The sequence below is a fragment of the Ostrea edulis genome, chromosome 5, assembly GCF_947568905.1.
Source record: "Ostrea edulis chromosome 5, xbOstEdul1.1, whole genome shotgun sequence".
Taxonomy (NCBI): domain Eukaryota; kingdom Metazoa; phylum Mollusca; class Bivalvia; order Ostreida; family Ostreidae; genus Ostrea; species Ostrea edulis.
In genome coordinates, this window is record NC_079168.1 from 40,500,128 (window position 1) to 40,513,158 (window position 13,031).

At 32.5% G+C, this 13,031-nt stretch overlaps 1 protein-coding gene across 2 annotated transcripts; it reads right to left on the reverse strand.

Moving 5' to 3' along the window:
- Positions 1-4,769: 4,769 nt before the first annotated feature.
- On the reverse strand, positions 4,770-10,915 carry LOC125650300 (NPC intracellular cholesterol transporter 2 homolog a). Of its 2 annotated transcripts, XM_048878481.2 has the most exons (4): positions 10,603-10,915; positions 7,891-7,995; positions 5,975-6,150; positions 4,770-5,794 (listed from the first exon to the last, which is right to left on the reverse strand). In XM_048878481.2, the coding sequence occupies exons 1-4, from the start codon at positions 10,676-10,678 to the stop codon at positions 5,711-5,713; spliced, it is 441 nt and encodes a 146-aa protein (XP_048734438.1). In that variant the 5' UTR covers positions 10,679-10,915; the 3' UTR covers positions 4,770-5,710. The 2 variants fall into 2 exon arrangements, 1 of the variants encoding a protein (XP_048734438.1); XR_008803363.1 differs by lacking the exons at positions 4,770-5,794; positions 10,603-10,915 and adding an exon at positions 8,592-10,592 and having other exon boundaries at positions 6,117-6,150.
- Between the last annotated feature and the right edge of the window lie 2,116 nt (positions 10,916-13,031).

Here is a 13,031-nt window from a genome sequence, read left to right on the forward strand (position 1 = left end):
AAGGTATTAATATCTAGTAGTTTTGAATGCATTTTTCTAATATGTTCATACACAGGACAATCAAGTAAAAAATGTTTTTCATCTTCAACAATAGTTTGACAATGAAAACAAAATCTATTTTCTCTAGGAATGACCGGTTTACAATATCGACCTGTTTCTACATACAACTTATGTGCACTTATTCTTAATTTGGTAAGATAAGAAACTAAATTCTTAGGAAGTGGAAGACATAAATATGGTTGGATTTCTAGTTTCATAACATCATGGTTGAATAATGTACTATAAAATGAGAGCTTACCACTTTGAGTGTTGTTAATATGTTGAAGTTCAGAAAAGAATTTATTTTCAAAGAATTTTTTAAGTTTAGGAATAAACATTTTACATTCAGTGTCAACGTTAACATTTAACATCTTTTGTATTGATTTTATACAAGTTTGCCAGCATTTTTTATTTTCACTAGCCAAGTGTACATCTTCCAAGTAAGCATTCCTTAGTAAAACATTGTGATTATCATTAGATTTTGCTAAATTTTCCAATCTAGAATAGTATTTAATAGCAAGCTGGTATATTTTGGCATGAATAGGGAGAACACCTAATTCCATTTTTGTTGCCAAGTTTGATGCTTTATTATGTACACCTAAGATGTTTTTCAAGATAAAATTCTGAATTTTTTCAAAAGGAGTTTTATCAAAATTATTGGGGTTTGCATTAAAGTCAGAGATCCAAATTTCTGAGGAGTATGTTAAAATTGGGACAATAATTGATTCATATAGTTTTAACCACAAGTTTGGTGAGAGATCAGAGCCAAAAGGTAGTTTACGCTTCAAGGCAAAGTAAGCTTTTCTGGCTCTAGCAGCAAGATCCTCACAGGCATGTTTTAAATTGCCATTTGATTGTAAAATTATACCAAGATATTTGTACTTATCAGTTACATCTATAGTAGAATTGTTATAATAAAATCCATAATTGATCTTTGTTTTCCTGGTAGAACAAACCATAACCTTTGTTTTTTCTAAGTTTACATGCAACTTCCATTCTATACAATATTTTGAAAGAGTGTCTATACAATTTTGGAGGCCTTCAGCTGACTCTGATAATAAAACAAGATCATCAGCAAAAAATAAGTGATTAAAAGTTATATCACCTAAAGATGCAGGATAAGTTACTACTTTATCAAAGTAATTTTCAAAGTCATCAACAAAAATATTAAATAAAGTAGGACTTAAATTGTCCCCCTGTTTAACTCCTAATGTAGTATTAAAAAAGTTACTACATAAATTTCCCTGTCTTACAGCACATTTTGTAGTAGAGTACATATGTTTTATAATATTGAAAAAATTTCCACCAATTCCCTTTTTTAAAATTTTATACAATAGAGCTGGTCTCCATACAGTATCAAAAGCTTTTGAAAAATCAACGAAGCATAAAAATAATTCCTTCTTTCTTTTAAACAAGTATTTGTTCATTAAAGTTTTTAGGACGAAAATGTTATCTGTTGTACGATATCCTTTCCTAAATCCTGCCTGAAAGTGACTTAAAAACATGTCGATGCACAGATCCTTCTTTCACATGTGTATATTTTCTTGGACTGTACATGGTGGTATAATTCGTCGACATCAAACTAAATACTTGAAATATTTTTCAAAATAGATCTATGTATTATACCCCTACTGTTTCGCCCTGGGCCTAGTCCATTTCGGAAACTGACGTGACGTCACGGTAGCTGTATAGGTAAACTTTCTGAGCCCTATTGGTCTTGTTTTTGTGGATGATGCAGGATAACCTCCTCGGCCTCGAAGTGTAGTTGTGCTTCATAGAAATATTTTTTGAAACATTGCAATTATTCTCGCGCTATAATTAATAAAACAATAAGGCATTACTGAATCTGAAAATTATTTTCCCAAACGAAATATGGAATTTTTTGTGTGCTAGTGGTTTGTATGGCACGCCAAATTCACAAAAATGAGCTAAACATAGTTTCACAGTTGATAAACTAGGTTCGTTAACTAGTTTTCATCCGTAAAACTATATTTAACGGTTGTAAACTATAGTTTACAAATGCTAATCCAAGTTTATCTGTCTTTAAATAAACGTTAACAATATATCTTGCTGATAAATACAGATTCACATTTGTAAACTATAATTTACATTCGTTAACTATAGTTCACAATTGTTAATCCTAGTTTCACAAATTGTGATACTATATTTATCAGATAAACTATGTTTAACATTCGTTAATTATAGTTTTTGATCGTAAACTATAGCTAACTGCCATTTTTATTCATAAACTATATATATTAAACAAAACTGTGTTTATCACTTATTTGTGAATTCGGCGCATTAAATGACTATAAACTATATCTTACAAACCGTAAACTATCATTTACATTCGTTAATAATAGTTTAGACTTGTAAACAGTAGTTTACAATCGTGAAACCGTATTTATCAGATAAACTATGTTTTGCAATCGCTAATGATTGTTTTCATTGTTAATTATAGTTTACGCTTGTGAAACATAGATTATCTGTTAACTATGGTTTATATATGTGAAATATAGATTAACGTCGTTAACTATAGTTTACGTTCCGTAAACTATAGTTTACAGTCGATAAACCTAGTTTATCAACTGTGAAACTATGTTTAGCTCATTTTTGTGAATTTGGCGTACCATAGGTTTGCCTATGGATAGTTTTACAAAAACGATGTAATTTAAAAAAAAAAATCAACTTCTATTTATTTATTGATTACTTTTTTGAACGCACTAAAATATTTTATTTATTAGCAATCGAACATTTTAAACTTCTTTTTGATAACTATCCTAATTCTTTTCTTATTTAGTACTGAACATCTTCGGAACAAGGGGGTATAAATTGTAATTTGCAGGACTGATCTTGCACTCCAGGGGCCTTAGGGGCGGAGCAAAACTCGCCATAAATTGACCACTTTTCAACACTATCCATACATAACAAAACTAAATGCATATTCATGTAGAGCAGGAAGACCTACCAAAATTGTGAATTTCATAAACCCCGGGGTAGAGATTTTGACTCCAGGGAGGAGCCAAATTTGGCATATAGTGTTTATGTGTAAAACAGTTAAATATCTTCTTTAATACTGAATAACAACTAATTGGGATATTTATAAGGAAAGATAGCCTTTTACCAAAATTCTAAATTTCACGGTATTGGGGTGGGGTCAAAATGATCATGATTAAATGTGTGTTAACAAACCAATTGAACATTTTGAACTTCTTGTTAACTACCCTTCCAATTCTTTTCAAAATTTGTGGTATGGAGCTTCATAAAGAAAAAAAAAAAACCCATCTCAACAACTGCACATCTGTAAGAAAAACTACTAACATAGTCATATGCATTTAGAGCAAGAATGCTTACACTAAAAACGTAAATTTCACGAGGTTGTGACTCCAGGGCATGACCAAATTTGGTATAAAGTTTTTGTGTGTTATACAAATCTTTAATCTTATCGATACTAATTTAAATTCTGACTGGGATGGGGCCAAATTTAGCATATAGGGGCGTTCATGTGCAAATAACATTTGTATTGATTCTTGAATAATTAGAAGAAGCAGATATATCCCTTTACCAAAATCCCAGGGGTAGAGGTTTTGGTACATGTACCAGATTGGGACCAAAATGGTCATAATGATTAAATGTCTTCATCATTTGGAAGACTTCTTTAAGTTTCTTATATGATATAAAAAAAACTAAATGAATTCCGGGGTGTTAGGGAACAACCCCAACAGAGTACCGCAAACAGTACATAGCCCGTGAAAATGTTTACATGTACAGATAAGCCACACTTTTAACAAAAGAAAACACGCCAAACTATGGTACAAAAAGTGTTTGTAGAACTTTGCTTCAGGTAATACTTTTTTTTTTGCATTGTATGAAAAAAGGGTCTTAGCTTAAAACTGACAAGAGTTAGATAGACAAAGCAAGAGTTCTGTGTGTAAAACATTTTCCCAAATTTGACAAAGTTCAACAACCTGTAAATATTTAAAACATTAAAGAAAATCGAAAATTGTTGAGAATCAAAATCCCACTATACACATCTTAGCTTACAAACACCTTAGCTTCGAAACTGTGAGGAGATAAAAGGAAAAATCATGTCCTTTTATTTAATATATTTTCTCAAAATGGACTAGTTCAACAACTTGTAATTTTCTTAAAACTTGAAGAAAATCAAAATATTTGCCATATGCAGACCTTTGATACCAATATAAACACTCTGTAAAATAAGAAGGATCTCACTTGAAAAATGTGGGAGAAGTTCCCCGGACAAATCATGTGCATTGTGCTCTCTATGTAATATTTCCTCAAAACGGACTAAGTTCAACAACCTGTAATTTTCTCAAAAATTGAAGAAAATCAAAATCCTTGCCATATGCACATCTTCAATACCCATACAAACACTCACTAAAACAAGATGGTCATCACTTGAAAATTGTGGGAGGAGTGTGCCGGACAAATGATGTACCCTCCATATAACAATTTTCAAATAAAGGGGCAAACTACTGCAAGAGAGGTCGAAATGGATCAAGATTGTAACATGATCTAGTGTGATCAACAAGGAAACTACATAACTTTTTCGTGTTCAGCCTATAACGTAAATACTATGATACCTAGAATCATCCAATTATGTCAGCTGATACGCTACAAACTGGACACAAAAGTTATTAGATGGACACAAATGCTATACCATAGTCCAATCTTAGAAAAACGTATGAAATCAATAGCACATAAAATACTTGTCGTTTAATTTTCAATTTTATTTGTATGAAAATGACATTGAACAGATTTTTTGAGACACATTCACTTGCAGACATACCATTAAACTTGTATATGTTTTCCTGGCAGTGTTTAATCAAAAATATATTTCTAAACTACTGCAACTGGAAAGAACGTTTTTTATTCTGATTAAGTTGCGAAGAAATGTAATATGACACTCCCCAACAAATCAAGATCTTGCAGATTGAATAATTAATGGCAAGATGAAATATCCATTGATATAAAAATATAATATCACAATCAGTGGGAAAAAATAGAAATGAGATGCTTCTTGTGCTCCTCACAATGATTCATGTAAACTGAAAATAACAGATCTGTTAAAAGTTTACTAACGCAAACCTAAGTTCACCTGTCTCACAGAGACTGGCCATTATTCATTATTAGTCAAAAACATACTATTAATGCACAAAAACTTTTTACAAAACAAATGCTTGATATTTTATGTTCATCAACATCAAGTGCATATTTCATCAAAATTGTGAATAACATTAGAATGTTTTTGGGTTGTCGTTTTTTTGACAATTATGCTTATGCAGAAAAAAAATCATGTACAAAATATTATAACATAGATTTCTAGTTTACATCATGTAAACATAGATCAATTTGAAAACCTCTAAATTCAATTTCATTTGTTCAGTATTGCAACATGCACTAGATACCTGTACAATAGTGAAATACGTAAGCACTTTTTAAAATTAATGAAATCTTGGTATGGTACATTAGAAAAGAAATCATTATGCAACTTTCACCTTACAACAACAGGTAAGGACCCAGCAATTTGTCTTTGGCAAGTGTGAGTGACAGTTTGTCATAAAAATAAAGGAAACGATATTGAGTGTCTTGTGTAAAATGAATATCAGCTGTACTTGACAGAGATTCTTTAGGTTGTGTTTCTCCTTTCTCACTGGATCTGGGCAGGAACTTCCACACAGAATACGGTCTTGTCACTTTCATTTTTAAGTTCATACTTCACAACGAGTCTTAACTGAAAAAAGAAAAAAAGACATTGAATCTACTGAATTTTCTTTATGTTTGAATATAAATTCTAATAATGTTTCAAGTTAATATTTCCATTTTAAAATTGTATCAATCAAATAAGACTATGTAATTGTTGATTTACAAAACATGCATTGATTTAGAGTTCTTGATGCCTTAAGCATAGTACCTTTGGGTAGGAGGTGAGAACTGGAATGGTGTTTACATAGGAATAAGATTTTCCAACTACCACTGGACAGGCAATTCCAGAATTCACACATCCATTGGTGTTAGGTGGATTAAACGGCAGTGGTACACCACCAATGATGCCATGAACTACAGCCTTTAGAGCCGTGGCAGCCTCAACTACAAAATGTAATCAATTTCTACAAAATCAGCTGAAAAATTAGCATAGCAAGTCTGGTTTTGAATAACCCATGCATGAAGTTCCTTTTCCACCTTGTCTACTTCTCATTAAAGATTCGTATGTTAATTAAATGTTGTCTTGTTTTACATGGATCATTCTATACCATGAAATAATACTGTTCAATAGTTTAAAGTTAAAATATGCACAACTAGAGCAAAAATACTTTTATCATTTGCAATATTGTTATATATATTAGAGCCCTTATGGGATTTAAACCCCACTATAAAATCAAAACACATGTACAGTAGAGTACTGATTCTGTGAGATTACTGACCCCAAATGGGATATGAACCTGAATCAAAACACATTCATGACACTGATTCCGATAGTATATTCAGTCAGTACGTACTGACACCACATGATCTATCAAAGCAATAGTTATAATTAATGTGGCAAAATGGCTTATCCAGTTTGAAGGTTGGGCATTTGTGATTTTCGCTCTTGGAGCAAGGATGTCTCTAAATTAAACACATGTGTACAAACAAGACTTTTTACTGCTAAAGTTGAAACATTTCTGAATATACAGTGAACAATCAAATAAATATAGGAATAGGCCCTCACTGAAGGAATTTGTGGTAAAAAACGACGATGATATTTTACCTGTGTAAAATTGCATAACTTTCTGTGATCTATCTAGTAGACATGTAGTAATTTACTCATTGAATGGAACTATTTTACAGTTTGTGTCCCATATGAAATATTTTTTCTGACATACCCATAGATCAAAATATTGGTTTGCAATGGGAAATAAATATCCTTAAATCTGTTGTAAAAACTGGAAAAGGAAATGAAGCTGATTCACCTCAAGTTCCTTGTTAAAAGGACATTTGTTTTGGCTTTTTCCTTCTTAAGGTTGTAATAAAATATTCACATTCTTTCAATTTCAATTTGTTCATGCACCCCACTTCCCCCTATAATTTTCATCTCAAATGACACTTTCTGTCACAAGTCGTGGGCATTTGAAAACACCTTCATGCTTTATATATGGACTTGAGGCTTTTAAACCTGTTTGAATTCCGGTTGATTAGTCTGGAAAAAAAAAAGACTTGAGTCCAACACATTTTCCCCTCTTGTGTCCTCAATCAGCCATTTTTGTTGGGTCATATTTCACCTAGGCGACTGTATGTGTATTACCCTCAATGTATTGTGTTATCCAACAATACTGTCAATTAGCATAATAAATCATTTCTTACATCACATCTTTTGTCACAAACAAAAACCCTTTTGATGATTGAAATTACAGGGATTATTAGAATTCATTAGTGTCAGGGGGTCTTTGTTTGCCCTGCTCTTAATTTTGTATTCTTTATAGGAATTATGAGATTGATCATTGTTCGTTATCTTCACTTTTTTTATCTATTGCTACATGCATGAAAATTATATAGAAGTTCGTAAGAGAATTTAATAGAATACCGACCAAATATCTATCAAAATATCAGAGATAGATTTCTGAAAATCATAATTTATCTCCGGATGATTCTACTATAACAGTCCTATAAGGAAGATCTCATTTCATAATGTGCCAGTTTTTGATTCCCTTATAAAATAACATACCTAAATCTAAAATGTACTTTGAGAAGGAAGTCACTACATATATATACTGTACATATTTAGAAGTGTCACAAGACTTAAAACTGAGTGTATGCTCAGTCAACACTTCACCAAGTAATTAAACAGACCTGCAGTAAAATCCACTTGAAACGTCGCGTTACTTCCCCTCTTCAGAGTGCATGGCGCTACAGAACAGCCAATGACTTTAGCGGTCTTCACATTGCTCAGGCCATCTGTGAAAAGAACAAGCTGAATTGAAATGCAGTGCGCAATAAATAAATATTGAATATCTTAGTAATATTTACAAATTCAAATCCTATAATATTGGTGCAACACATCCACATGTTACAATGGTTATTGCCCATATGTAAATTGTAATGAAAACAATAATATAGTATCTAACAACACAACATAGCAATAGTGATGCTATGTACTACTTATCTTGTATTTTAGTTATTTGTAATGCCTGAAACGACCCCGATTTGGAATATAGTATTTATCTATCATATGACAGTTTATATATTAGCGACTGAATGATATGGTAAAATTAAAAATATATATATTATATATCAAATTTATCTAAAATCGCCAAACATTTTAAATGGTATACATCAAGTCACCATTGACCAAAATGAACAGCTACAGACTGTGGACAAAAGTATCGGAACGATTTATGACGTTGTCCAGTTTGCAAAAATACTCGCGTTTGATTCGATGCTAAAAATAACCATATTTCATAAAGAATACTAAAAATAAATTGCCACTATTTTCAAGAGAAGACAATTTTGTATCTCCCTGTCCAAAAAATACCTTATTCATCAAAACTTACTTTAATATTTCGTGATATAGCCTTTGGCTCTCCGTACTGCAGTGATTCTCTTGGGGAGGGATTGGTACAAATGTTTAATAGTTTCACAATCGAAACGGGTCCAAATTGAATAAATTTTATCATATAATTGTTCCACAGAGGTAATCTCATCCATTGATTGCTCTATCTTTTTTTTAATCTTTAACCATAAATTTTCTATAATGTTTATATCTGGGCTCTGTGCCGGCCACTCCATCGTGTTGATATGGTTATATTCCATGAATGTTTTAGTAGCCCTAGAACGATGAACTGGTGCATTATCATCTTGAAATATATAATTATTGTCAGGAAAGTGTCTTGCTATTACTGGCCATAGATTGTTGTCTATGATTTGAATATATTTATCTGAATTGATGTTCCCCTCCACACGTGTTAATGTGCCGACGCCATGATAGGTTATGCAACCCCAAACCATCACGGCAAGTTTCTTGGTTTTTACAGGTGAAATACATTCTGGTCTAAAGGCCTCGTCACTTTTTCTCCAGATATACACTTTGTTATCACTACCAATAACAATTTGACTCTCGTCTGAAAAAATAATTTTTTTCCAGTCATCGTTTGTCCATGTTGATTTGGCTCGACACCATGCCACTCTTCTCTGTCTGTTTACAGGGGAAATCCTGATTTTTTTCTTGCAGACACATCGACTATACCTCTGATTCTTAAGAAAACGCCACACTGTCTTTTTGGATACATTTCTGTTTTCATTATTGTTAAAATTATTCGTCACATCGGCCAATGGAGTTTTCCTGTTAGCCTTCACTTGTCGTAAAATTTTCCTTCCGTCACGATCGCTGAGACTTTTCTTGCGACCTGTTTTAGGGGCTGTTTTTACAGTTCCTCGTTCACAGAAATTTCTGTAAATTCGATGCACAGATGTTTTAGCCATATCTAACATATCTGCAACTTTCTGAAAAGAATTTCCATTCTGAACTAATGTAGCAACTGACTGTTTGACACCATCCGATGCATATTTATGTTTCGAGGCCATGTTGTTTGGAGAGGTCTTTACTTACTTTATGATTGCAGACGACAAAAATAACGTAGTTAGTGTAAACAGGAAGTCATCATCATTATGAAAATACCTAAGGTGTAGTGTCAAATCGTATCTACACTGAAAATGCCTGCCGTAAATAACACGAACAGTTTCATTCTTGTGTAACGTCACGTAATCCGTTCCGATACTTTTGTCCACAGTCTGTATATATAACCAAAGCGAATCAATTTCAAAATTCAAATTATTTGTGATTACAAGCTGGCATGTTATGGTATAGTAGTAAATATACTACATTACAAAGTATATATCACACCCTGGTAATGGTAGATCGGTATTCCCATAACTATGCAAACCTTGTACAGATCTATATTCAATTAAGGGGGGGGGGTGTATCTGAGGGATAAGAGGAAATGAGGAGGGGTTAGAAATGAGGTCCGAGGAAGGGGTAATGTTATGTGGGAGGAGGGACAGGTGGACCACCCACCCCTATTTTGTTCGCCATCTATATCCACCTCTGTGATTACTTTCCACGATTTTGTTAGGCCCTAGATCTATATCTAATCACCCTTTAACTAATTATGTAAAATACAATAATTTTTGTTTACAGCATAGCGACAACATGTTCAAACAGTTACACTGTCTCACAGAGACTGGCCATTACAGTTACACTGAAACATATTATAGGCTTACACCACAGGGGCTTGTCCCGATTTGACCCTATATTATAGAATAGACGGTGACAAAATGTTCGTGACGAGCCCCTGTCACCTGTGTCTGTACACGTTACAACTTACATCACAGGGGCTCGTCACGAATTGACCCTCTCTATTCTATATTTACATAATATAATGTAAATATAGAATAGACGATGTCAAATTTTAATAAGACAAATATTTTGTGACGAGTCCCTGTGCTTACATGTACAAACAGACAAAACCGGCGACCATGCAGTTTGAACTTTTGATTTAAACTTACCACATGACTTAAATAGCGGTATAGCTGAAACAACGGAGAAGAGCACTGTTACGGCTGTAAGGACTAACACTTTCATTTTTCGTTCTGTCAGTTAAGCCTAGCAATCTATGATTTCATGTGTTTCCCGATCCGTCTCTAGACTGACTCAAGTTCGTATCATGTGAGCTGAATCACGTGACTGTCGTACGATTACCTCAATCGAATCTCCTCGCCCACCAGTTAGACGTGCGATGGAAAAGGGCGAAGTGTTCCGATTAATGATCCCTTGTCACTTCTGGGTGTGGATCTAGGGTTTCTTCTATACTTTTTTTTACTGTTCAAAAGCAAAGCATATTACTATATGATAAATGCTTGAGAAAGGGTGAATAGGCCTACATTTTACACGCTTTAAATAAAAACAGTGACATAACTGATTGCTTAATCATCATTTTCCAGACATCCTTTCTGGCACTCAGAGCCTGTCAAGCATATATATATATATATATATATATATATATATATATATATATATATGATCTCTATGATGTGTGCATCAATATATATATATATATATATATATATATATATATGTGTGTGTGTGTGTGTGTGTGTGTGTGTGTGTGTGTGTGGCGGAAAATCCAATGTTTGTTCGATTTTGGTGGCCTATTGTTTGTTGCCACCTTATTTTCATCATAGTGGTTATAATTTTCACACTATATCTTAACATGTAACTAAACCAAGTCTACGTACAATTTGATAAGAAAGTAGGATCTCCCTAATTGTTTATCTTGATATCTTCTTGTCATCAATAAATGACAATTTTACAACTACAATAATTACTTGTTTGTTGAGATGAAAAATAACTAGCTGCGGGAAACATGTTTTAACTTCTAGATTTATCATAAAGAGGGCATATATATATATATATATATATATATATATATATATAGTGTGTGTGTGTGTGTGTGTGTGTGTGTGTGTGTGTGTGTGTGTGTGTGTGTGATATGAGCCACCAGAAAACCAGGCTTATTGAGGTTTTACAACAAAATGAGATTTTAACATTTTTAGTTTACTTTTATATCAATAAATAAAAATATGAAATATTTCGGTGAAACTCCTTATATTTATTGAGTTTTTACATTGCAAAGTTGACACCTTACTCCTGAAAATATTACATTATGTTTATATAATGTAAGGTGTGTAATATATTTATAACGTTTTCTATTCTTTTAAGAACAGGAATCACTATAAGAATAGTAAATATCAACTTCTACAATAAAGTCATATTCATAACAACAAATTAATAACAGTCGGTGAGTACTATTTTCATATATAAGATATATAATTAATGTTGGGGCAAAAGTGCAGAAAGGTAAATAATTATTGAATTTTAGATTTACTCAAGTTTTTGGCTACATATTATTCCGTCTGGTACTTTACTCATGATACCTGACTGACTCATGGTAATTCTAGCGTATTTCAACGACTCTTTTCATCAAATACAAGTGAATTTGTGTGCTAAATCTTATTCCTGCCGATTGTTTGCATCAGTAAGGATGTTGCTAAAACACGGAATGGAAAACGGAATTGCACGAAAACAAAAATCAATATGTATTGGGAAAAATTAAATAGAACGATTTATTTACTATCATAACTACGCATAGGTCTTGCTACATTCAATGATTGTAGTAATGAAATATATTTCCGAATCATAACCAGCCTTGATTTAAGAGAATGAGTTAATGTGAATTGCAATTATTGCCTGTGTTTTTACAGGGATGCATGTATATAAACAAACGCAGCTGACTAATAGATAGCAGTTTCCTCTTTACTACCTGATACAGGTAGTAAAGAGGAAATTTTGATATTTAAGGTCAAAATTGTTGAGGAAAAATAGTTGATATTATATATTTTGAATAATTTCTAGTTTCTTATTCTGCAATCATGTATATATGTTCTCCATTCGCTGTACCCCCCCCCCCTCTCCCCCCCCCCCCCCGTTCTTTGCAAGAAAGAAAGAAATAAGAAAAAAAAAGAAAAGATTAAACCAAGTTATGATTGGAAAGACAAGTAATATCTATGAAAAGATAAAAAAAAATTATGAATTTGAATCAGCTTAGGCCATTGAAAATTTGGATTTTTTGCATTAAACTTTCTAACCATATGTAGCTGTTAAACGAGTTTCTAATAGGACACATTGCATGTTTCTAAACTTTTTAATTTTTCAGCAAACTTAATTCTTCTTGTGCCTAAAAGTACTTTAAATCTGTTTTGAATGAAATAGTTTGTGCATTTTTCGAGTTTGAAATCGGCTCTTAGTTTTAAAACCGTATTGTGGCTAATTATCGCAATATTTCGGCGAATGAACTATCTGCATATCAGAATTAATTACTATAAGCATAAGATAAAATGCATATAAAGCATACATTGGAAACATATGCATGTGATGT